At 34.9% G+C, this 27,869-nt stretch overlaps 1 protein-coding gene across 1 annotated transcript in view; it reads left to right on the forward strand.

The window, feature by feature from the left end:
• LOC129269558 (uncharacterized) overlaps positions 1 to 27,663 on the forward strand; it is a 33,907-nt gene extending 6,244 nt beyond the window's left edge. The window contains exons 4-21 of the mRNA XM_064105973.1: positions 879 to 947; positions 1,438 to 1,506; positions 2,189 to 2,293; positions 2,765 to 3,017; positions 4,201 to 4,368; positions 4,789 to 4,888; positions 5,527 to 5,641; positions 5,995 to 6,132; positions 6,836 to 6,994; positions 9,486 to 9,587; positions 10,251 to 10,487; positions 12,106 to 12,232; positions 13,252 to 13,426; positions 16,017 to 16,152; positions 17,985 to 18,095; positions 19,785 to 19,897; positions 21,939 to 22,035; positions 23,948 to 27,663. Of these exons, the coding sequence (XP_063962043.1) occupies positions 879 to 947; positions 1,438 to 1,506; positions 2,189 to 2,293; positions 2,765 to 3,017; positions 4,201 to 4,368; positions 4,789 to 4,888; positions 5,527 to 5,641; positions 5,995 to 6,132; positions 6,836 to 6,994; positions 9,486 to 9,587; positions 10,251 to 10,487; positions 12,106 to 12,232; positions 13,252 to 13,426; positions 16,017 to 16,152; positions 17,985 to 18,095; positions 19,785 to 19,897; positions 21,939 to 22,035; positions 23,948 to 24,121 (2,448 nt within the window). The 3' untranslated portion in view covers positions 24,122 to 27,663. The remainder of the gene's footprint in view (positions 1 to 878; positions 948 to 1,437; positions 1,507 to 2,188; positions 2,294 to 2,764; positions 3,018 to 4,200; positions 4,369 to 4,788; positions 4,889 to 5,526; positions 5,642 to 5,994; positions 6,133 to 6,835; positions 6,995 to 9,485; positions 9,588 to 10,250; positions 10,488 to 12,105; positions 12,233 to 13,251; positions 13,427 to 16,016; positions 16,153 to 17,984; positions 18,096 to 19,784; positions 19,898 to 21,938; positions 22,036 to 23,947) is intronic.
• Positions 27,664 to 27,869: the final 206 nt, after the last annotated feature.

The following is a 27,869-nucleotide window of genomic DNA, read 5'->3' on the forward strand; positions in this document are numbered from 1 at the left end:
TGAACATCCTGCCTGAGTTTCAGGTCACATGACCAAGGTCAAAGGTCATTTAGGGTCAATGAACTTTGGCCAAGTTGGGGGTATTTGTTGGATTACCTTCATAACTTTGAAAATTTATGGATCTAGTTCATGAAACTTAGACATTAGGTTAATTAAGTACCACTGAATATCCTGTGCGAGTTTCAGGTCACATGACCATGGTCAATGGTCATTTAAGGTAAATGAACTTTGGCCGTGTTTGGGGTATTTGTTAAATTACCATCCTAACTCTGAAAGTTTATGGATCTAGTTCATAAAACTTGGATATAAGAGTAATCAAGTATCACTGAACATCCTGTACGAGTTTCAGGTCACATGACCATGGTCAAAGGTCATTAAAGGTCAATGAACTTTGGCCGTGTTGGGGGTATTTGTTGAATCACCATCCTAACTCTGAAAGTTTATGGATCTAGTTCATAAAACTTGGGATATAAGAGTAATCAAGCATCACTGAACATCCCCTGTGAGTTTCAGGTCACAAAACCAAGTCAAAGGTCAGTTAAGGTCAATAAACTTAGGCCATGTTGGGATAATTGTTGAAGTGCCATCATAACTTTGAAAGTTTATGGATAGAGTGAATGAAATGTGGACATGGGTGTAGTTGACAGTCTTAAGTCTCTGTTCAAATGTCATTTATGGTCAATGAACGTGGTATTATGTCATTATATGAATGATGTTTTTGTGAATAATTATTTTATAGTAGTTTTCAAAGTTAGCACTGCTGCTATATTAAATTGCGTAATGCAGGCGAGACTGCCAGAGGCGTTCCAATTGTTTATTTTACTCTCCCTATCAATTATTTGAATAGTCATAATGCTCTTAATCTCATTTTATACTAGGTTATTGGAGCCAAGTTTCATGCAATCAAGTTCATCGGAAGCCGTAGTGGAGACAAGATCATACTCTTTGTAAGTTTTGGTGTTCTGTCGTTTATTGTTCAAAATGAAACAGAAATGCTCCTAAAATTCTCTTTGCCCAATTGATTGTGGGCTTGGTGAAAGTATTAGAGGAAAAAACCCATGGGCCCCATCTTACAAAACAGTTGCAATGAGATGAAATCAATCCCAAATTACTATTGATCTGAAAGTCTGATCTCTAACTATGAAAATTGAGGTAAATTACAATTAATTTAAAGCTATCTGCAACTGTTTGTAAGATGGGATTCATGTCAAGTTTTTACAGGTTTACATGTATTTATCATATTGTTGTTATTGGTATTGATACATAACTATTATTATTAATTCATAATTATTATTACTTTATCAATATTATTGATGATGATGAACAACATTTGTATAGCGCCATTTATCTGTAAAAAAAAATTCAAAGCATTCATTGCTGTTGTTGTTAATGTTCTCATTGTCATTATCTTTACCATTTTTTTAAAAATTCTTTCAGGCTTCACAAAAGAGTCCCAACACCCTTCACCTGAAGTATGAGAATGAATTCATTTTCCAGTGTGAAAAGGTAGGTTATTTATGTTTAAATTTTGTTTAACCTATTTCATTTTTATCTGTCGCCCCAATTTTGGATATTGCTACTTGTTCTGAATAAATTTTATACCTTTTTATTAACCCTCCGCATGTTGTAAGAAGTAAATCCTGCAAAATTAATTTGCCATTATTACCATCAACCATAGCTTAAAACTGAGTGAAGATTGTTCTTTACTACATAAGTCTGTACTTCCATTATATTTACTATTTAGCAGTATGTTATTTGTCAAAACTACTGTACCCCTTGAAAATTAACATTGGAAACTTGCTTTAAAATTGATAGCTATGAGACATCAATGAAAGTAAACCATCAAACCATCTAGCTATCACTCTTTTAAATATGTTTTCTCTTCCTTCTCCCTCTTTCATCATCTCACTCTACACTTCCTCCTCTTCTTTCCCATTTATCCATTCTACCTCTTTCTACTCTTATTCTCTTCCCCTTTTCACACTCTTTTTCCCCTTCTTCCCCCTTTCTTATTCCTTCCTCCCTTCACTCTCTTTCTCCTCCATTCTCTTCTCCCTCTTTGCCCCCCTCCTCTCTCAACTTTCCATTACCCTCTTTACTCCTTTCTCTTTTCTTTTATCACCTTTTCAACTTCTCTCGTTCCCACTCTCAATCTTCTCCCCCCTTTCATACTCTTCCCCTCTATCAGGTATGGAAGATTGAGGAGGCCATCTTGGAGCCATTCAGTCTTCTCCGAGCTTTCAAGGAAGGTTTCTTCACTGACATGGAAATCAAGGCTGACACTGGCAAGACTGTGAGTTTAATCCTACTGACTACTTCATATGACTTTTCATTATAAAAATACAAACAGTCCCACAAATTTTAAGAAAATGAATATGAAATAGAGTCAACCTTGAATGAGATAATCTTTTGGGACTGGCAAAATAACTCTAATTTACCCAAAAAACTTGTGAACAGTTTAACAAACTACATTAAGAGAAGATTACTTTAAAGACTTTTGATGTCGGGGACTATTCATTTTATGCAAGTTTAACTGTAGTAAAATTAATTGTAGGACCTTCCGAATTCACTAAGTAATAAGTCAATTCTTAGAGAGTCATAATATACTATGTAAATAGTCTCTATGCTTGTGGAAGGTGTGCTTCATTCTTTTGTAGGGCTCATACAAGTGCTTTTTATAAAGGTATATTTTGAATCTGTCAAAGTCGGTTATTGTATTGATAGATTTGATACAGTGATGTTTTTTTTTATCACTTTCATGTAGTTTGGTGTCCACAAGATCATCCTCAAGTCCACCTGTCCGCAGTTAGGATGGGATATGAGCCCCGCCCCTCTGACCGGGACCGCTGAGGTGGTCCTTTCGGCCATCCTCCATTTCCTTTATACCGCGTGCCTCCCTGATACCATAGATGAGGAATCTGCACGGAAGATCTTAGAGGTTGCTGGGAAGCTTCCTGGCCTTGAGAGATTGGCTAATCTATGTCAACTGTACTTGCATAATTCAGCTGTCAAGAATCGTGAGTCACGTGGGATAGAGAATTGAAAGGGGGATTGGTATGGTAAAAGGGCAATAGAACGATTATTTACCCGAGTTCACAAAAATGGATATGAAACCATGGTTAATGTAGATTTCGTTCATTAATTGCACTTAATTCAGCACTTATAATGATAATATTCCGCTTTTATATCGGGCTTTATACATCGGAACAACATCTCTCAGCACTTAGGTATATTGAGCAACATACAATAATGAATGCGCACTTTTGCCACAAGTTGCTGTAAAATTAAGGATTATGTATGGGGGGGTCATGGTCTCGTCTTTCAATCTGTAGAACGTGAGTTCGATTCCAAGCCATGATGAATTTTCCTTCAGCAAGAAACGTACCCGCATTGTGCTGCACTCAACCCAGGTGAGGTAAATGGGTACCTGGTAAGAATTTATTCCTTGACACGCAGCGCACGTAACAGCTGCTCTGCTAAAGCCAGGGTAATTATTCTGCATTACACACACATAAAGTAAGTGTTTAGCGCTATCTAAGCAAGTAAGCACATAATTTGCTGTATTACGTGCACATAAAGTAAGTGTAAAGTATATAAAGTATATAAACAAGTATAAGTATTATACTTGTTTATATACTTTACACTTACTATTTTGTACATTAAGTAATAAACATAAACACTGGACTCATTAATGCTGTAACAAACATCTAAGATAAAAGCATCAATTCATTATTTGATGCTTACTCCATTTATGCTTAAATGGAGTGATTTAAATGCAATCTATGATTGCAATCTGCTTAAAACAATGGTTACACTTTATATTTGTGCACAGGGGACTTGATTATGATTGAGGACAGGTATCGGCAGAATGAGAGGCTGGATAAGAGGAAATGAAATAATAATAGTGATAGCATGCCAGTTGTCCTTGGAAATTTTAATTAATGAATCTAAATATTGAAGAGATAGGGAGGGAGGTTTGGAACTAGAGAAAGAATAAACAACAATTCATGTATGAGAGAACATAGTAGACAAATTCATATGTAAATACATCAGTTAGCAATGAGTCCATGTACATATTATCACGTAATGTATGTCAGTTAAGTTGCTTTTCGATGGTATTTATTGTCTCTGATGTGTGGATGGGTAACTTTTGCATGTTAAGGGTTCATGAGGATTTTGTTGCAAAAATCTTTCTTTTAGAAATCATCAACCTAGTCCATGACATTCACGTTTGCGGTGATCGCCTGGTACAACTCTTCAGCTCCAAGACGACAACAGCAGAGGGAGCCCTTCGTCAAGATAATATGATGCTTGAACCGTCCAAGTTTTCTTACGCTCTCAGACAGTGTATAAAGGAGGGTGCTGTTGGTAAGATCCTTGGCAAAATGGAAAAAGAAAATGTTTTTTGGGGGAAAACTCAGACAAGTAGAGAGGTGAAAGTTTGGACATTATCAGACAAACAATAAGAAATTTATGAATTTTCAAGTTGTCAAAAGTTGTAATTGCTATACATGTACCTATTTGCAAGTTGACAGCAATGATGATGTCACTGTGAAGTTCATGTAGGAAAGGGACTACTCTTCCATTTGCTCCAACACACAAAATGACACACATAAATGAAAACAATTGTGCTTGGATTATCTGTCACTCAGACAAACTGCTGACATCAATCAATATGACTATTGATGTAATAATGATATTTATCTGTCTTTCTCTATTGGAGAATTATCATATTTTGTTATTTCTGCTATAACTGAATTTTTTTAATCTCTCTTACTCTGTTTTTAGCTGGTATCAAGGTGGTTATGATCTGTGATCTCTTTAACAAGAGAAAAAGAGAAATGACCAAGCAGGAGAGACATGATCTCATGAAATACATCAAATCTAGGTGAGTCTTAAAACACCACTTAAGGGAGACAAGAAAAGTGGTGTTTTTTGAGTAGTTGGTCTTAATGGATATGTTGCTGAAGTACATGTTTCTATGGGAAAAATGATAATAATATGCAACATTTATATAGCACTTAATACAATGTTTCTAAGCGCTGCATATTATTACCCCGGCTCTAGCACGTCTACTCTTATCGGGTGCTCAAACATTCAATAAATTTCTCCCTACCGGATACCCATTTACTACACCTGGGTGGAGAGTGGCAAATGTAGACGAACAACATGGCAAAGGACACTAGCGCTGTGGGACCAAACCAAGTACCTTGTAATTCAAATTCCAGAGACTTATCCACTGAGCCGCAACACCTCTACAAAATGAAAAATGATTAAAAGACAAAATAAATGCAATGATCTTTATAGGCAGGTGGCCCTTTTAACCTGGTAATCTCTGAAGCAGGTTGGACTGTATTTGATTCAGTCAAATTGCATAATTGTTTTCTTTTAGCCAAAGGCAGAGTTATACATATTTGCAAGAATTCATGAATAGAATTGCATGTGTTTGTATTTCCTCTTATCTGTGCAAAACAGCTCTTCATATTAAGAGTATGAATTTAATAGATGCTACCTCTCTTTCTTCAGGTTACCTATTTTTGTAAAGCAGCTCTACAAGTTCTATGAAGTATTTAAAGAACAACTTACACAAGATGTCACACCCAAGCAAAATGATGATCTAGCAAGATATCTTGTACCAGAGGTAATACATATGAGTTCATTCTGTGTATTGTTATACCCACAGATATTTCAATAACTTTGTGGAATATTTTTAGGAAGTATGTAGAGATTTGATTTTTTTCATTGTGGAAAACAAATCTAAAAGGTCTAGTTTTCACGACGACATAATTGCTGAGTAAAAATTAGTCCTTCTAGCTAAAATATCACTTCATCGTATATAGTGATAGATGGACAATAGTGTAGAAAGTGATTGTGCCCTTTTGGGTGAAGCAAGAGTTCATTGTCCTGCCTTATGATTCTATCTTAAATCTGATTTAATCTTAATAATGGATGTGAAAAGTTCATGATTATGTTTCCTTCTCTTTTGTCTTTCAGATGAACAAGTGTCTTGATATTACTACTGATATGGTTGAACAAGGCAAAGACGCTCTTGAAATCATCCTCAGACGGATGAAAGCCGAGGAAAACAAGAAGTTTTCTACTAAAGATTACCTCAAGTACATTGTCGTCAGTGTGAGTATAACCTTAAAAATGTTATTCTTAATAGAGGGGCACTGAATGCCAAACACGGTGAATATCCAGCCATAGGACATTGTACATGTATATTATTGTTATACTGTTATGTATTTTTATATTGCAAAGTTAGATAAATTTGAATTTAATTGATTGATTATAATACAGGGATGCTGGGAAGCATACCATGCTTGACAAATATTGTAGTATGATTGTTTTTCATTGTAGTAAGTAAATATATTTTACAACAACATATCAAGGTATGCATCTTGGAAAACGATGCTAGGTTCATATGAGGTAGTTGAGGTATTGAGATGACTTCATTCAAAGTGGTTGTGGTATAGTGGCTTTAAGAGCTTTCAGACTTTGGAAATTTGATAATGGAATACCCAGAAAAAATCTTTGTTAGAGTACCCTAGTTGTTTTGGTTTAAATTTTATTATTTTTTTCTCATTTTCCCCCCATATTATACAATTGCTCATGGGGGGGGGGGAGTGGGGCACATAGTTGTCATAAGTTTGCTGCATTAAATGTAAATTTTTCATATTTGTATGTATTTTTATAAAATTTGTAATGTAAGAAAATATTTTTTTTTTGTTAAAGGTGTGTTAGCACCCTCTAATAAAATTTGTTGTTGAATTTTTAAGAAATTGACACAAGATTTCCTCTTTATGTGGGCAAAATGTTGTTAATTGGATTATAGGCAATGTTTAAGAAGGAGATGGCCCAACTGAAGCTAGCCCATGAAAGGATGTGCGAACTATTCCAGAGTATGTTATGGCGTCAGGAAGGATTTGACTGCCTCTCAGAAGCAGATAAGATGTTCTCTGTCAACAAAAATATTGAACAAATTGTTGAAGAGGTCAGTGCTGTACTTCCTTTGCCAATATTGCGGCAAATATAATATTTCACATAAAAAAGGTGTCTGTCTATGGATGAGATGCATAAAAAGTAGCAATTGCCTGCAATCAATTCAAGCACAAAAATTGCTAGCCAAACATTTGCTTTATTTTGTATGCATTACCCTTTGCTTATGTGTAAACCCTTTTCCTGCCTTCAGAAAGCAATTGCTAGTGGTTTGAACAATAGTGACGTCACGCTGGTGTGAACAGGACTCACCAAACAAAGGCGGGACTCGTATGCAAAGGGTTTCCTAACTTGGCAGTGTAAACTAAACTGCTTCTCTCATGTAACATTTTTCCTGACAGGTCGTGTCAAATGATTCCTCTAACTTGTTTCTAATTAATAGTTTTATATAACTAGCATTAAGTTTGCACTTACTAGGAAGAAAGCATGCACATGTAGGCTACTGTACACCTTGGGGTTCTTTCTCATGTGCAAAAACATGATTAAAAATGCAAATGTCTTGATCAAATAAACACTCAAGCTGCTCTGATGGGAGCTTGGAAAAACCCCAGCAAGTTCTTAAATGTACAAGGAAAACATTTGCTTTATGCCTACCCTTTTTAGCAAGTGCTTAATCATCAAGCAAGTGCTAGCAGGTAGTTAGCAATTTGGTGGGTCCACAATATTGTGCACTACTTATTGATTGCAGCAGACAGGCCAAAATTTGCAATGCCTCTTGGGAAAAAGTCGAAATCTGTTGATGATGCGCATACCAGTACAATGCATACATACGTTTATGCTACGCTGGCTGAAGCAGCTCGGCCAGCTTGCAGAACATTATGCTGTTGACCATGGTCCAGGAGGTGGGAGAGAAATTTGGCGCATGTTTTTTGTGAAATTTAGACTGTTTTGGGTGAATTCTTCCTCCACTTTTTCCATATGATTTTCATTTTTAAAGCGTCACATTACAGTACACCAGCACTGTGCGCGATGTTGACCCTGAAGTTAAAGATTGGCCTGTCCGCTCTAACCGATTGATGGCGTAATGTCTTGTGAATCCACCGGAGTGCTTGAGCTTGCCAGTAAAAGCATTTGCTTGCAAGCAATAGATCATTTTTATGCATACAGAATCAAGCAAAAGCCTAGAAATCAATTACTATATGTACTTTTCATGCATCTGACCCATCGTCTCTATCACTGATTATTAGTCTCAGCATGGTTCTAAGAAATTCTTCTCAATGTAATTCAGGGGTCTGTTTCATAAAACTCGGTATAATAACAAATTTACAATAACTGTTAAAAGCTACTGAAATCCTTCAATCTGATTGGCTGATAGTAAATTTTTTATAGAAATCGTGCCTTTGTTATTAGAATAGAATAGAATAGAAGTGCTTTATTGATAATACATGATTGGCAGCCAGTGGCTAAAATATACATGTTTACATAGCATAAAAACATACAAAAACATACAAAGAGTAGATAAATTAAAGTAAATTATGATAAGCATTCAATGCATAAATTACACAAAACAAATATATTTATTATAACAGATCAAATTACATTAATTAGTCATGAGTGTAAATTATTTATAAATCATATTATATCAAGTATTGCCTATTTAAAAAGAAGATGTATTCGATGAAATCAGTTGGCGAAAGATATTATAACATCTCTTTATGAAATGGGACCAAGGCCTTTTTAATTGTGTAGACAGAAAATTTTGTAGTTAGAAACGGCAATATTGAGTGCTTTACAAATGATCTATTATTACTATGAGGGAATATATGGAAGGAATACAAGATATCAATATTAGACTCATAATTGGTCACTTGCTATGGGCATCATAATCTAGAGCTCAGTGATTGATGGGGCTGGTTTCTACATATTGATTATTGTTTATAATCGACTATAAAAATCATCCTCGATGTCGGTCGCAAAGTGTTTTTTTTTGTGGGTCCCAGAATTGTATCAGACCCTGGTTCGTCAAATGTATGACATGAAAGTTTGCATGGACTATCAAAAAAGAGTCTAATTTGATTTGATGTTGGAAATAAAAAGTAAAATTAGTGTCACATATTCTTCACATTTCTGTTGTATTCTATGATATAGTGACAGATCTGGGATGTATCTTTGCAAAAGAAAAAAAAAGGGGGAGGGGGCTATCACCACTCCTAGGGGGTATATTTCCTTTGAAATATTGTTATTAGTTTAAGTTTTAATCTTGCATTTCTGCCATGTTCTCTGAAAGGGGGGGGGGGCACTTCAAAAAGAAAGACCAAAAAAAAAGGATAAGGTAATTAACTGTCAGAGGGAGCATTTTCCCTATAAAAAACCTTTTTTTCTGGGATTGGGGGCAAGGTTCACTCCAAGCCCCCTTCCTCCGATCCATGACTGCTATGAGATATACTTGATGTGCTCTTTGCATGATCAGTACTGGGTATTAGTTCGTTTGAAAGTTATTAATACAAAAAGGATAATTGTATGATATGATGTGTTGTTCTCTGTAGTTTCCTGTTATGCTTCAGAAACTGGAGGCATTAGACACCAATGTGAATGATGGATCAATGCGAGACTGGAAATTCAATTTCAAGATGGGTACCTCAAGAGTCGTAAGTATTAATTCAAATTAAAATAATGATGATAATAAACAAACGTGTAGGGTATTTATGAAGTGCCGATTTCACCTGGAATTTGTGCTCAAGGCATTGAAAAGGGGCAAAACTTACATTGGGAGTTAAATGGAATAAAAGTGCCAAGTGGTGAGTTTTGAGAGTAATTTTTAAGCAACATCAGAATATTACTCATGTGGTGACCTGGTATCTTTAGCTCAGCGCACACTATACGATTTGTTGCAATCTGAGTTTCAAGGAAATTGTAATAACATTTGATATGAAAATTCCAATCAATAACATCTTGGCGGTCAGAGTTCAGAATTGTGATAGGACTACTGAAATTCAGTCTAGTTCGAGCCTCCCTGTAGGAATAAAAGCAAATTCTATTCTAAATCGTTATGACGTCATCATCGGCTGCAACTTGAAGCAGATTTTGATTTTTACTCTGATCACAGGGCTTGCCGCAAATCTGAATTATGAGTTTATTATTTCTAACATTATGCAAAACTTCATATAGAATAGTAATACTTTTTGGAACTTTCACATTTAATGCAAAATTTGATTTATTAAAAAAAATCATTTCGTATCTGATCACATAGTATGTACTGGGCTTTTGACTCAGTCCATGGCCTAACTATGAAATCATCCGTCACTTTACAGATGTGGTCCTTTGATAAGATCATTACGCATCGTGAGAGATTCAAACCAATCGTCGCCCATCTGAACAAACTGATCGGCCGTCAAGCTTTCACAGATGGGTTGCTCCATGTCGGTCTCCTAGCATCTGCTACCAATGTTGATGAGCCTAGTACATCATCTGCTGCGTCACCGTTTCCAATGGATGTTGACACAGAGGATTCACAAGATAAGAATGTCTCACCTCTACCAGTCAAACGGGTAAAACTAGATATTCATTCACCACTCACTCTTTACCTATGAAGATACAGTTAAATCTTGTTATCACAAAATGTGAAATGGAGCCTAATCAAATGATTGCATGAAATCTATCCTATGACCACTCATTGATTTTTGAGATATCAGGCAATTTGCAAAGGACTTGAACTAATAAGTAGTCGACAGGTCATTTGTTTTAGATGGGGACAATTTAACATATAACAAAGATCCATACCACTATCTTATAACATACATCATCTTACTTAATAATAATAATAATGATAATATGTCCATTTATATAGCGCAGTTACTATGTGCATATACTCAACTGCGCTTTGATACTTGGTATCATATTATTACCCCGGCTGTAGCTGAGCCGCCATATTAATAGGCGCTAAAGTATTCAAGGTACATGTATAAATCCTATCGGGTACCCATACACCTCTCCTTGGTCGAGTGCAGCACAATGTGGATAAATTTCTTGCTGAAGGAAATTACGCCATGGCTGGGATTCGAACCCACGACCCTCTGTTTCAAAGTCCAGAGACTAATCCACTGGGCCACTATGCTCCACTTGGGCATTTAGAGTAATTGCACAAACTTGTATGGCTTTGGTAGTGTTTGTATACTTCTTGAACCTTTCAAATGACTATTTCATGATAAGTAGTGGTGATACCAAAGAAAACATGAAAGGAGCAAGTGTAGCAGGAGAGTAGGAGGTCTGGAATGAGGATCCATGATACACTGAATAATGCAAAGTGGAGGGAGGGGTCAAAGACTGGCTCACACCTTTGTGTTTTAAGCTGCATATTGCTGCATTAAACAAGCAAAAATATGCACCCTAATGCAGCATACTATGTAGCAAAATGATCTGTAGCAACCACACTTTACCTACGAGCTTGTTGGAGCTCGTTCAGAATTGAACGCATTGAAGCAAAGTAATGTGAGCTAAAGCATGGTAAGTCAAGGTAAATGAGCTCGCCCTTGGACATCCTTGCTCTGATTTTCTCCTCGTGACTCATCTTTTCTCATGTGGATTTTGGTTGCGTTGGGTTATGTTCAGTTGCTGATCTTTGAATAAATCAAGACTACCAAGCTAGAATGTAAGCCTTTGCTTCAGTCTGCGTATTGACCATGTATATGCTCATTAAATTGCATTATGTAGCATTTGACTCAGTTTTATCTGCGTTCAGACAATACGCAGCTGAACGCAATCCCAAAACACAAAGGCATGTGCCAGGTCTAAGGGTGATTGAAGTGAGTGTGAGGTGAATAACGCCTTCTTTTTTCAACAGGGTCAAATCTGGAATCAAAACTTTGGACTTCTAACTGTCTGTCGATCAACTATTTTTACCTTTTGAATAATTATTTCATAACTGGTGTAAATGTCAAATATGAATCCTCATTCAGTTCCCAGCAATCATCATTAGCCCCTCTTTCCACTTTGTTTACTTGATCCTCCACCCAATTCTCCCTCCATTCTATTGCCTCTTCTCTCTCACAAAAAGATGAAGAGCTATAAGCCTTCCTTTTATGCCTCCGTCCACAGAAGGTGGTTGCTGGATGCATTATAGTTTAGTATTTACTTTGATTGATTTGTGTTATTATTGTTTTAATTCAGCCTTTAGTGTCTGAATCTCTGTGTACTCCACCGAGTGCTGCTGAGAGTAAACTGGCTAAAGCTATGGGAGCCCTACTAGAGTCTGGTCTTAACACTGATATGTGCTTTGAAGTCATCACAATAACAGGTAGCTATCTCCAGTGTTTCACTTCTCAGTTGTAGAATTTTTTTTTTCTGTTAATCCATTGCAAAAAATCACGAACTTAAGTTCCAAATATAATTATTCTCCTTTGTAGTGTTAACAACAGTTCAAGAACACAATATTAGAATCATATTTCTATAATTTATTGAATATTTTTCAATGTTTTTCAATTGTTCTTTGTTGATTTTTTTTGCCATTCAATTTCGTACATGTATTTGGAACAAAGTTTAGGTTTTTGTGTTGTCTTTGTTGTTTACAAATGGTATTGTACATGTATGTAATGTATTATTTTTAGGGTACCTTTCCAAAAGTCTGTGCAGCGTTTTTAAGCTGGAATCTCACTGTAAAGGTACTTTGTGTCTCTCTTCATAATGGCTTCTCTACTTTCCCTATCATTTTCATATATGATTAAATGTGAAGATTGGTAGTGAATGGTCTCTTCCGAAATCTTGTGCGAAAGAATTTGCTCAGACTTTTGACAAGCTACCTAATGATAAATTGTGGTTTGAACGGTTGCATGACCTCATATAATATTAATAATAATAGAATGGATATTTGTAATGTGATGGTATCTATCACATCTATGAAGATGCTCATGATTCAGTAAAGAAAAGAATTGAAACAAAGACTGGTAGGATATACCTTTTGAAAACTTGTCAGAATGTTAATCAGGTTTTTAGTAAGTTTTTGAAGTTACTATTAAAGGCAAGAACTATTGGGGATGTCCTGTGGGAGTTTATTTATTCCGTAGGAATGGCACAGCATATCGATTTGATCGACCCCCCCATAAGTTATGATTTAGTGGTTAAGTGGGTGAGGATGAGCCAGCAGACTTAAGGTTCCGAAGGCGATTGTATGGATCTATCAAGCTACAGTTGTATTGAGGGGCAGTAGTTCCATGTAATGGGTGAATAACAAGTAAGAACAATTTGAATACTTATACAATGTACAACAGATGAAAAGGCCAGAGGTATATTAAAGTTGATGACTTTTATTATGTTTAGATGAGCCATCAGATGTTGTTGTGGATCACACTCAAGGGGAACCCATCGTAACACAGGAGACAGAGAGAAAGGTTATCAGACATCCTCCAATCTATGCTCATTGTGCTGTCATAGCAGCTAGGTGTGATCGCTTCAAGAGAGCTCTACTAAGTGGAATGAGGGAATCTATAGATAAGTAAGTCATCTAGTATTCTTCCTCCTCATATAATAATGACGATGATGATGATGATGAAATAGTGATTATGATGATGATAAGGATGATGATGATGATAATGAAGATGATGGTGATGATGAAATAGTGATTATGATGATGATGATGATGATAATGATAATGAAGATGATGGTGATGATGAAATAGTGATTATGATGATGATGATGAAATAGTGATTATGATGATGATGATAATAATGAAGATGATGGTGATGATGAAATAGTGATTATGATGATGATGATGATGATGATGATAATGAAGATGATGGTGATGATGAAATAGTGATTATGATGATGATGATGATAATGATGATGGTGATGATGATGATGGTGATAAGGATAATGAAGATGATGGTGATGATGAAATAGTGATTATGATGATGATGATGATGATGATGAAATAGTGATTATGATGATGATGATGATAATGAAGATGATGGTGATGATGATGATGAAATAGTGATTATGATGATGATGATGATAATGAAGATGATGGTGATGATGAAATAGTGATTATGATGATGATGATGATAATGATGAAATAGTGATTATGATGATGATGATAATGATGAAATAGTGATTATGATGATGATGATGAAATAGTGATTATGATGATGATGATGATAATGAAGATGATGGTGATGATGAAATAGTGATTATGATGATGATGATGATGATAATGAAGATGATGGTGATGATGAAATAGTGATTATGATGATGATGATGATAATGATGAAATAGTGATTATGATGATGGTGATGATAAGGATAATGAAGATGTTGGTGATGATGAAATAGTGATTATGATGATGATGATGATGATAATGATAATGAAGATGATGGTGATGATGAAATAGTGATTATGATGATGATGATAATGATAATGAAGATGATGGTGATGATGAAATAGTGATTATGATGATGATGATAATGAGGAAATAGTGATTATGATGATGATGATGATGATGAAATAGTGATTATGATGATGATGATGATAATGAAGATGATGGTGATGATGAAATAGTGATTATGATGATGATGATGATGATGATAATGAAGATGATGGTGATGATGAAATAGTGATTATGATGATGATGATGATAATGATGAAATAGTGATTATGATGATGGTGATGATAAGGATAATGAAGATGTTGGTGATGATGAAATGAAGGTGATGGTGATGATGAAATAGTGATTATGATGATGATAATGATAATGAAGGTGATGGTGATGGTGATGATGAAATAGTGATTATGATGATGATGATGATGATAATGATAATGAAGATGATGGTGATGATGAAATAGTGATTATGATGATGATGATGATGATGATGAAATAGTGATTATGATGATGATGATGATAATGAAGATGATGGTGATGATGAAATAGTGATTATGATGATGATGATGATGAAATAGTGATTATGATGATGATGATGAAATAGTGATTATGATGATGATGATGATGATGATGAAATAGTGATTATGATGATGATGATGATAATGAAGATGATGGTGATGATGAAATAGTGATTATGATGATGATGATGATGATAATGAAATAGTGATTATGATGATGATGATGATAATGAAGATGATGGTGATGATGAAATAGTGATTATGATGATGATGATGATGATGATGATAATGAAGATGATGGTGATGATGAAATAGTGATTATGAGGAGGATGATGATGATGATGACAGTGATGGTGATGATGATGATAGTAGTGATGATGATGATGATAGTGTGATGATGATGATGATAGTGATGATGATGATTATGATGATGAAGATGATGAAGATGATGATGATAATGAAGGTGATGGTGATGATGAAATAGTGATTATGAGGAGGATGATGAAATAGTGATTATGAGGAGGATGATGATGATTGTGATGATGATGATGACGGTGATGGTGATGATGATGATGATGATGGTGATTGTGATGATGATGGTGAAATGAAGGTGATGGTGATGATGAAATGTGATGATTGTGATGATGATGACGGTGGTGATGAAGATTCCTGCAGTATCATATTACTAACTAACACACTGGGTGAACACCCTGCTGTTTTACAAATAGTGAATAACAATGGGTTGTGGCTGTGATTCACACAGAAACAATATTAGCATCCTTTCCGATGGACAGAGTATATTCCAAGTGCATTCACACCTATGGTGAATAGTGGCACTCTTATAGACAATATGAACAACAGTTTCAACTCATTACCTTCTAGAATTTCAGTTTAGTTTCAGTTTCAGTTTATGGTAATTTTGCAAATATGACAATGTAAAGTGAGCAAACATGATTCTTCTTACTTTGACAAAAATGTCAGTAAGTTTGTATAATCAACATATTACTATATAAAGACCATCCAGGGGAGACAAGAAATTCTGTCTTTAGTTTCCCTTTAGTGTAGTAAACATAATCTAAATATTAAGAGATGATGGTTAGAATAATTACGAAGCATCCTGTCCTATGCCAGGATTTTGAGGCATCATACTGAGCTAATATTTCCCGTGTTGCATTTTTTCTCATCTTATCCAGGAAAATTGAGGTCCATGATACAGATCCAGACCTGTTCAAGCAGTTCCTGGTCTTTCTGTATTCAGGCCAGATCAATACATCAGAGCTGACTATGGATCACATTGCTGATATGATGTCTCTTAGTGATAGATATGAGGTAATAATCATAATCATGATAATGACAGGGATGCCTCTTTTCACACTGAAGTCTAAATTCAGAGTTTCTAAACTTATTTTCAGCAATAGGAAACATATTTTGATGCCTCTGCCCATTGTACGTAGCCACCGTAGTTTCTAAAATCACTTCAGGGCAACGTAGATCTGGCGGTGCCCAGGGCCTGCTGGGTCCACGATCAATTGGGCAAAATTGATTTTCAGAAGATATCTGTTTCTAATGGTTTTCACATGGAAGCATGTATGTGAATCATCTCTTGAATCACTTTCTCATGCAGGTTGACACATTGAAGCATGTATGTGAATCATCTTTTAAATCACTTTCTCATGCAAGTTAGGTAGATAAATGGATTTTATTAAAGCATCATGTCTCGCAGTACAAACTGAAATGAACTTGAAATACAGATAAAAAGAATTACAAGACAATAAACAATATACAGTATTAACATAGGAATTTAAATTAAAGGGTCACTCTCGCAGTGCACTTAATTTCAGTAAGGAGAAATACAAACAGAAAACTAGGTAATGTATCCAGGCACCCCAAAAGGGGTACCTGTAGAAAATTAACTTTGAATACAATCATCCAAAGTGCACCACGAAAATGACCCTGTAAATACTTAACATAAAAAAAAATAATACTAAGTTATTACTTATAAATTAAACTAGATACGATTTATAAATATTTCATGAGTCAAGTTAAAACTATCAAAATCGTACACACAGGAAACCATTAGGACTTTACTTTTACTATTAATAAAATACTTTACTATTAATAAAATAGGAAAAACTAGCATTTATATAAAACAGAATATCAAATTATATGGACCCTAATTGCACTTAAAATTCGTAAAACCAGTGAGTAGGCTTATTAATGTGAGATATTGCACGAAGAGAGAGAGAGAGAAATAGTACATGTATATAAAGTCAACAAACGTTGGAAACATCTGATAGAATGAATAAGTTAAAGTTATATAAAATATAATTACAGTAATTAACATCAATATTTATTTATAAATGCATTGTAAAGGGTAATTTGTATTTTTTATTGTTTTAATTTACATTCCATAAACCCACTAGTTTTGCTTTTCATTTCATTGATTATATGGTAAATAAGTATGTATGTAACCTTTATGTAAGCAAATTGTGGTTTAGCAATTTTTCAAATAATGTAAATGTAAACGTTAACTAGTTACGCCAGAGTTGATATTCCAATACATTTGAGACCAGTAGGTGTGCAGGGTACGAAACCCTGAGGTGACATAATTTTCGTTGAAAAAGTGTCAAAAGCCAAAAAATTGTAAGTTAAATAAAAGAAAAATAATATCTCGAAGTCATGCAATCAGAAAAGTGTCACTTGTTCATTTACAGTCCATATTCATTCAGCAGTCTGTGGAAAAAAGGAACAGGATTATTTTTCATTCTAGTACATGTAGTTCTACTTCAAGGTTCAACACAGACACGTTGTTTCCTAAGCTCTCGACGTTGTTCAGCAGGTGCAAACCATCCATATACTGCATTCAACTTGAAAGCACTGCGAGCAAAGGAAAGACACAACTGAACCCTTCTTTCGAACAGCGTCTGCAAATCTGTCACAGAAAGAGCATTTTGGTATGATATGTACTGATTCGATAGGATGATTCGCAGAGCACGTTTGACACATTGAAGCATGTGTGTGAAGCATCCCTTAAATTACTTTCATACGCTGGTTGACACATTGAAGCATGTATGTGAAGCATCTCTTGAATCACTTTCTTATGCAAGTTGACACATTGAAGCATGTATGTGAAGCATATCTTACATTATTTTCTTATGCAGGTTGACACATTGAAGCATGTATGTGAAGCATCTCTGAAGACTAAAATCAATGAAGATACAGTACTTTATCTCCTTGGTCTTTCTGATCAGTTCCATGCTGTCACACTCAGGGTGAGTAGTCATATATCAACTGTACTGCACAGACACTGATCCATGGGGGGGGGTGGGGGTGCTTCCCAAGGGGGCCTCCGACCCATTACTTTTTGTCTCACCTGCATAGCAGAGTGAGACTATAGGCGCCGCTTTTCCGACGACGGCGGCGGCGGCGTCAACACCAAATCTTAACCTTAGGTTAAGTTTTTGAAATGACAGCATAACTTAGAAAGTATATGGACCTAGTTCATGAAACTTGGCCATAAGGTTAATCAAGTATTACTGAACATCCTGCCTGAGTTTCATGTCACATGACCAAGGTCAAAGGTCATTTAGGGTCAATGAACTTAGACCATGTTGGGGGAATCAACATCAAAATCTTAACCTAAGGTTAAGTTTTTGAAATGTCATCATAACTTAGAAAATATATGGACCTAGTTCATGAAACTTATACATAAGGTTAATCAAGTATCACTGAACATCCTGCATGAGTTTCACGTCACATGACCAAGGTCAAAGGTCATTTAGGGTCAATGAACTTTAGCCGAATTGGGGGTATCTGTTGAATTACCATCATAACTTTGAAAGTTTATGGATCTGATTCATGAAACTTTGACATAATAGTAATCAAGTATTACTGAACATCCTGTGCAAGTTTCAGGTCACATGATCAAGGTCAAAGGTCATTTAGGGTCAATGAACTTTGGCCAAATTGGGGTATTTGTTGAATTACAGCCATAAATTTGAAAGTGTGTTGGTCTAGTTCATAAAACTTGGACATAATAGTAATCAAGTATCACTGAACATCCTGTGCGAGTTTCAGGTCACATGATCAAGGTCAAAGGTCATGTAAGGTCAAAGAACTTTGGCCACGTTGGGGGTATTTGTTGAATTGCCATCATATCTCTATGAGTGTATTGGTCTAGTTCATAAAACGTGGAAATAAGAGTAACCAAGTATCACTGAACATCTTGTGCGAGTTATAGTAGTTTTCAAAATCAGCACTGCTGCTATATTGAATCGCGTGATGCAGGTGAGACGGCCAGAGGCATTCCACTTGTTTATATATTAGTACTGAGATAAAAAGTGGATAGAAATAGAACTGAAATGGAAAGGCGAGAAAGTGGAGGTTGGGAAGTTGAGTACCGGTATTCTTTTCGGAATGAGAGTAGTCCTTAAAAGGACTGTAAACCAGAAGGAGTGAAAAGTTGAATAGTAGGCAGTGTGAGAGGCTTGCTTGGATGAGATAAGGCTGGCTTGAGTTGACGAATGGAGCTTAGGAGCAGGAACAGGAGATTCAACGTTTCGGGCAGGTTGACTGTCCATCTTTTGGAGTCAGAAATTGAAACCAATTCCAACTGTCAAACTACAAACTTGAATGTGTACATATCTGCACTTTAGTAATTTATTGTTTTGATGTTGTAGAATGCTACAATAGTCCATATAGAGAAGCATCTCTTCTCTATATGTCTGAGATTTGATTAATCTATTGATGCTATACGTTTTGTTTTGATGTTGTAGAATGCTATATTGGTCTATATCGAGAATCATCTCTTCTTTGCTAAGTCTCAGATTTCATTAATCTATTGATGCTATATGTTTTGTTTTGATGGTGTAAGATGCTACATTGGTCTATATAGAGAAGCATCTCTATATTGCTAAGTCTGAGATATGATTAATCTATTGATGCTATTTTTTATGGTTTAGGACGCTACATTGGCCTATATAGAGAAGCATCCATTCATTGCTAGCTCTGATATTTATGATGAACTCCCTGAACATCTCCAAGAAGAGGTCAAACTTAGAGCAAAAAAGGGACAGTAAGTTCAAATCATTATTCACTTAAAAACGTGTTATACTTCACTTTTCTGTAGCACTTATATCTTTCACATGATGTGATAATCATGATTGTCTGATTTTGTTGTGGTTTGTCTTTTTCTCCTGGGGTATGTTACACAAAACTTAGTGATTGATCTTAAAGAGAAATTCCAGTAGTTGCAGTAAACACTGATTTCATGAGAAAGTCTGTACCTGGGACAGTGTATAATTATTGCTTTGAATGTCGGGCCCGACGCTCTACCCAAATCCTGTGCTTATTTGCTGATTTCTCAGCAATTACACAATTTCTTCCAGAATCCTTTGGCACATGCGTTTTATTTATACAAACAGACACTTTGGTGGTCATTTCATTGGATTCTGTACGAACTCATTTTGATATCGTTACCAAAACTAGCATTTACCTTTAAGCTCTATTTTCGTGATTGATTGTGCATTGTGGTCAATGCAATCAATCTTAAAAATGGTCCGACTATCATTGCTGAGCTTTGTGTAATGGGCTCCTGTTCTGCTTAACCCTAACTAGGCCGGGCTTTTTTGGCTGTTCTGTGGCTGGGGGGGGGGTTGATTCAACCCCCCCCTGAGATCTCGGCCGCCGATCGCGCGAGCGCCGCAAAAATTTGCACGCTGGTAGTGTGCGACGTAATCTACAAGGCTGTATGGTAAAATTTTCCAAAATAATGAGATTTTATTTTATATGAATTAATTATGCTAATTTATGCATAAATCATACTTTTTGCTCTTATTCACTAAATAAAGCTCCTAGAATGCTAATTTTTGGTAAAAATATTCTTTGTAGCATTCTTAACAATGGCAATTGAAAAAAACTTCGGTTTGGAAATCAATTTCTTATGTATTTTATTGTTTTATGAATTTCTTATGTATTTCTTTGTTTTTTAACCTTTTGTTTTTCTTTGTTTTTTTCACCAGATTTATTGCACAACCTTTTTGAAGCATAATTATGCTTAAATCAATTGCTTTCAGCTGTTTAAAGTAAAAATAATCATATCTTTATGAATAAGATGAGAAAACTCAATTTGCATTCACTTTGTACACAAAATCACGTTTTGGAACAATTTTTGGTCTGACATGCACTTACAAAATGTTGCGTAATTTTGGAACAGCATACCCGGGCGTCGTAAATTTGGTCTCAAAAGATGCGCGAGACTTAAAAGTATAAACTCTGAGAGTGGCGCGGTCAAAAAATTTTGCGCGGCGGAATGATCGCAGAAAATGTTGAGGGGGGGGTTGATTCAACCCCCCCCCGGCCATTTTAGGGTTAATATTATGATTTCATACTCCTGGTGGGTGTTTCATAAAGCTGTTCGTAAAGTTAGGAACAGCTTTACGCACGTCTCGAACATGTTCTTAGGTCATAACTCATTTACATGGGGATATCACATAGCACAAGAAAGGATCACCAGTCGTGTGTAAAGTCATTTGTATCTTACGAAGAGCTTTATGAAACACCCACCTGGACAAACCCGTTTGAATATTTGGTAGGGATCTGCACCATGCTTGCATTCTTTTTTTACACACAAATTAAAGTCACATGTTGATCAATTGATTTCTGTACTGTAATTGACTTTATTGTTTTGTATTTATCAGAAATGCCATGTATTCAGGCTTTTGATGAGTTTAGGCCCTTACAATTTCACTTTCATGCTTTTCAGGTTTTAATTTTATTCAAATTCGAATTTGACTTTAACTGTATGAAGTTAATAAATGAAGTCTGAAGAAATAAAACTGAGCTTCTCCCTTGAGGCTATGGTTGTAAAACAAAGATTTGATATTTAGGACACATGGAGTCGAGATCGACTTGATGACACGTAACAACATAGTATTACCCCTGCTTTAGCATGGCTGTCTTGATTAGTTGCTCAAGCATTCAAGGAATTCCTTCCTTTCCATTGCCCATTTACTTCTCCTGGAAGGAGAGTGGCAAATGTAGATAAACACCTTACCAAAGGACGCGAGTGCCGCAGTAGGATCTGAACCTCTGGTTATTTAATATTTTTTCTGCAGGGAGGTAGGAGATATAGACCCGATGGCACAGTTCAAGGGGGAGCAGTATGATTCTAGTTCTACTTCATCTACGGAGGATGGTATGAAAGGTATTGAGGTAAGTTTTATCTCCCCAGTGCTGACACGATACAGTGCATTAATGCTGTACACAGCATTGCATATTTGGCTAATTGATTTTGGCAACCTTTATAAAATACCTTTATTGGTGATATTCTCATAGCTTTGGTTAGGTTATCCCTAGGCTTACTTACCACACTATATGGAGTGTCAGTTGTCAACTTATTAAAATTATTCTGATCCTTTGGCAAAAGTTTTCCAAAAATCAATAGTGCTGTGAAATATGGACAAGATGAAATTGGAATATGTCATTTAATTTTTATTGATTCATCTCCATAATGTATGTTGGCTCAGTTGGTAGACTGTCCGTCTCACAACAGGGAGGTCGGCAGTTAAAACCCCGGCCGCGACAGACCAAAAGACGTTCAAAGATGGGAGTTGCTACTACCCTGTTCGGTGTTCAACGATTAAAGGGATAGAGCCTTGTCGATCTGGCGCTGGCAAAGCAAATTTTCATTTCAAGTCTATTTTGAACAATTATGGATTTTTTTTTCTGTTTTTTTTTTCTTATATGGATAAAATCTAGATCGGCATAGGTCTAAGTTATGCCCAAATATGTTAGAATATATATGGTTAGGCTATCATGAAAGCGAGCAGGATAATAGTACTTAATTAGCAGCGTGGAGCAGCAACCCGCGTCTAGCTCTCTCAGGTTGTGTTGTGCGGCGGCTAGGCTGCGAGCGCTCATGGCGTTGAACTTGCAGTTTCAGTTACTGGTCGTGTTCATAAGGTAACTCTCTTTGCTGAGCTGAAATCAAGCAACCCGAGTCTCTTGATCACCAATTTTGTTTTCAACATCAAGATTCATCATAAACAGGCAAAATATGATTTCGCATTGACATTTTAGTTATCCCAAAGTTTGCGAATCAGCTAACATTGCGTTTAACTGCGCCGATTGCGCTGGAGCGTCTGCGTAGTCGCATCACTAGACTTTCTAGTGGAGACAACAGGTTGTGATGGCATGGTTTTGGGGGTAAACGGACGCAAAATAGTAAAAAAAGATATTGTACTCTGATATTGCAAACTAATTTGGTCTCCAGTGAATTTCATTTTCTGCTAAAATAATGATTCGTCACATGAAGAGCTCTTGACCAATCAAATAGCAACAAATTTTCAGTTTTCAGTGAGAAATATTATAATGTGTATTATTGAATGTTCATCTCTCTTGATGCTTTTCCATTGTCTTTCTCCATTCTCATCCATCTATTTCTTTTAGCTTTACCTTCTTCCTTCTAAGCATGATATAATGATAATAATGAGAAGAATAATAATTATTTTCATTATCATTGTTGTTATTATTAAAATTAGTATTTTCATTATAATTATTATCATTATATTTCATTATTATTGTTGTCATCATCATCATTATTATTATTATTGTTATTTCTGATATTATTATTTTTATTATTATTATTATTAGCATTATTAGCATTATTATTATTATCATTATTATGGTGTCATCTTGTAATCGGGAAGGTTTATTACTAGCCAAGAGGTTCATTAATCTGAAACGAAGTTGGTTTGTTTTCCAGAAGCTTTGATAGTCAGAAAATGGAATAAGGTTTGTATGGTTCATTATTTATAATTTGTACGAACACAATCCTTGTTTCATTTTTGGATAATTCAAGCTTCCAAATAATGAGCCTTATTTCATTTTCCAACTAATGAACATTCGGAATAACAAACCTTAGCAAAATATGAACTAATTTTCATTTTTGGATCTACGAACCTTTGGAATAATGCTTCAAGTGTTCGAATAATGCATGCTTTCCATTTTCGGACTAATGAATATGAACCTTTGGAGTATTTGAACCTTGGGAAAAACAATTCTTCAGAATAACAAACCTTTCAAAATAATGAATACCACCCTATTTTGTTTATTATTTATTCAGGAAAGCCATGATGATATGTTAGATGAAGTTGATGAAGAGAAGGAGATGATCTGTATTGAGAGATTGAAGGAGATCATTGGTGATGATATTCCTCATGAAAAGCTTGTTGAATTCGTTCGTATTGCAGACTATGACATCAATAGAGCTGCTAATTATTATTACTCATCAATATGATCATACTGATCGGATACCAACATTTATTTTCTGTTTCAAACATTTCCATGGTACTCTTGATAAAATATATTTTGTAACTTCAGTCATGGTTGCATTTATATATCTTCTGTCTTTTCCTCATTTTTGTACATGTACTTTTATTCTGTACTATACATGAATAAAACCATTAGATTTTCTGTATTTTTATTATCACAGGTAACTTTGACTCAGTCAAATCTATGAGGTTCACAGAAATCTTTTGGAATGAAAAGTGTTATATATCACATGCTTTGTATAATCTGGTTTGAAAAGTTGCTTTGACTTAGGCATATATTTGACGTCGTGTGTGGAAGGTCGATTTATCCAAGCTTACCTGTACTAATTTACACGTCATCTGCAGTTAATGCACATCATGAATTTGTATGAATGGGACCATGAATTTGTATGAATTTAGACTATGAAATGTAATTATGTATCTGAATCGGCCTTAATTTGCACCACAGCAACTGAAAATCGGATTTAGTTGTGTACTTTTAGCTAGATCTAAAGAGCATTACATCAACATTTTTGTTCAACAAGTTGTTAGATCTGACATCTTACATTGATTTTGATTGGCTGAGAGGCACTGTTACTATGGTAACTTTCGGATAGAACAGGACCCAGATCTTTCATGAAACGCACACCAGGAAAGGCGTTTGAAATATTTAAAAAAATCTCTTATAGAGAAGTGTATTATTTTCATCTTATTGTGACACGTGTTGTAAAAATGAATTACTGTTTTGAAGAAAGTTTTGGATTTTATAATATTTTGCCATATGTTTTTTTTTTTAGTAGAAAATCGTGGGAATTAGTTGCAAGGTAATCATTTTTAATGATGTTTTTTATTGTAATATGCAGTTGTGTATGTGGATTGAATGGTCTAACCATTGCTGTAAAGTATTCAATAGATGTGTGTTGAAATTCATGACGGATGTAAGATAATCATTAGATGATGTACTATAAACAACTGAGGTAATTGTACATGTTGATATATAAATATTTATATATATGCCCCTTCAACTTAACATGCTGGAAATGTAGATGACGTGTTATTCCATAAATTGATGTACTACATTTATTATATAAATTTTGTTCCATAAATCGTTCTATTTCATTTTACCCATGTTATATTATTAATTATTTCTTGTGTAATTCAGTTTATATTTATTGTGTATGTGCCATCTTAAAGTCAATAATATCTTTAAAATTCTGCTAAATAAAATAATGAATTGAACCCTGAAAAGACTAGTCTATTTTTATGCCTAAGAAGCCAAAATTGATCATACATTTGAACATGTATTAGCTTGAAATAAAACTTGTTACAGATTTTGAGCATTTTCTTTCCTTGCAGGTATAGATGCAGCAAGATCTTTCTTAGTTACAAATTCATCCTAAATGTTTAATGGGCTCTAATCAAGGAGATACCACCTCAAACTCTCCGTGCTCAAATAGCCTAGACTTTTTGTGTAAAGGTTAATATCCTTGAGCTATGATTTATCAAAGGTCATGAATTTACTTTTACATGTATGTGTTTATATTTAATTTTATCAATTTTGTGATGAAATTCCACAAATAGGATATTGTCTTGTTTTTCAAAATAAATGGCAAGGATATGATTAAAAGGAGAGTTCTTTGAAAAGAAAGTTTATTTTCTTTCAAAATTAAAAAGAAGAACTCATAATGATTGTACTAAAGCAAGATCAATGCTTGTGCATTGAATTCAGGTTATAGCACATTTTTAGGCAAAGCATGGAAACATCAGTAACGCAGATTCTAATTTCCTTCAAAGTAGATAGGTTAGTGAGCTATTAGCTACCTTGTCAAACGTCAAGAGCACCATTTTTCCTGCAGGAATCCTGCAAACAGTGTTTTACTACTAATCCTCACATTATATCATAGCGAATATAATGGGCAATGCAGCAATAAAAAGATGCATAGCAACCCCCATAGAGAGACCCCTGCCCAAAGATGTGTCCTTCCCAAAAAAGACTTTTGTAAAGTTGTCTTTATGCTAGCTAATTATTGTAGTAGAAATTGAAGTATTCTGAAACAGCTGGCCCATGCCCCCCCCATGAGAGGCACAATTAAAATTTGTAATGTAAAAATGTTGTTAAAACACAGTGCCCCCCCCCCTCCCTGAAAGTAAGAAGTTTTTTTTCCTTGTCCAATTTAGTTATAAAATGATGATACATAAATGGTAAAAGGGCTTAAAAAGAATTTATTTGCATAGTATATCAACTCAAATTGAGATTGCTTTTGAAAAAGATAATTCACTGCATCTTGTATTATGTCTTGCCATTGTATTCTTAAAGCAAATTTTGAGAGAAAAGAAATTGATGAGAAGTTATTTGTTTGGTTGTTTGTTATCACCGCCCTGCATAGAAAGTATCAATACTTGTCAGATACCAGAGAGCTTTGGTCCATAGTCTAAACTTGATTTTAACTATGGATAGTCAGCTGTGACACAAATTTCAAACCTTACATGTTCAAATTATCAGCTCATTTGTCACTCATATCATTCATTATTTGCCTGGTGATAACAACTTTTAAAGATAAATTAAAGTAGTTGCAGTAAACACAGATTTCATGAGAAAGTGTGCTAAAGCAAGATTGTAACTGTATCATCATGGATCTAGATCTGGTACAATTGAATAATAATCATTTTATATTCTGCAAATTGCCTCTAAGCGGCTATATGAGAAAGGAAATATGAAGTGAAAAGGAAATACTTTGCACTACGAAATGTATCAAAAACTAATATTACAAATTAAAACTAGTCCTCACAAGATCATGAATAAACTGAACTTTGTGAATTATGAAATCTAAGCTTCTAAAAGATCACAGCTTCCAGTGCCTATATCATTTCATTGGTTCATTGTATGCGATCTTTTTCAAATCAATGCTAATTAATTATGCTGAACTATGATATCAGTACTGTATGTAAGAAATCTTTCTGATTGGTATTCATGCATCTACTTGTATCTAACTTATCAACCCTTAGCAAAATCTAGAATTATTTGACAATAGTCATGGGAAGTATTTAGAGGTATACCTCTTTGAAGGATCTATTCCATTAAACTGTTTATCCTCATATTTTATTTTCATCAAGTTGTATGGTCTATTCAAAATACAAGTTCCTTGTCATATATTCCAGACATGGGTTCTGTAGTGTAAGAGTCTAGTTGTCATAAAAATAATATTGCTTTTTTCCTACAACTTATCTAGATATGCTAAAAAAACTAGAGGGGATTATGCTCTTTTACCATTGCAATTTTTTTTCTTTTTATTGACTACATTTACATGCTTTGTCTATCGGTTGTTTGTATATTTCTATGCATTTCATGTAAACATATATTCAGGTTTCTATCATGTGATATCTCTCTGTATTTTTTTCCTTCTAATATGGTGTATAATAGGGGTGGTGTGTAGCTTAATTCTGAACTGAAATGACAATTTATCTATTTAAAAAGCTCCACATTATTGTACTTGATCTATTAAAAATCAATCCTCTTTGCAATCACTTAGTAGATGTGTGTTTTCCTCATTTGTAATCAAATTGAAGTGAAAAAGTACTCTTCTTGGATTGGGGGTTGGAAATAATGTACCTGTATATTGGGTGCTTTCAAGTTCAGTTTTGACCTTTTGGTGTTTTAGGTCAATTTTTACACGAATATAACACCAAACATAAAATGAAGATGGTCCCGAAAAGTCACTTACTAGTTGTTAAGAT

The sequence above is a fragment of the Lytechinus pictus genome, chromosome 10 (assembly GCF_037042905.1).
Source record: "Lytechinus pictus isolate F3 Inbred chromosome 10, Lp3.0, whole genome shotgun sequence".
NCBI classification, from domain to species: domain Eukaryota; kingdom Metazoa; phylum Echinodermata; class Echinoidea; order Temnopleuroida; family Toxopneustidae; genus Lytechinus; species Lytechinus pictus.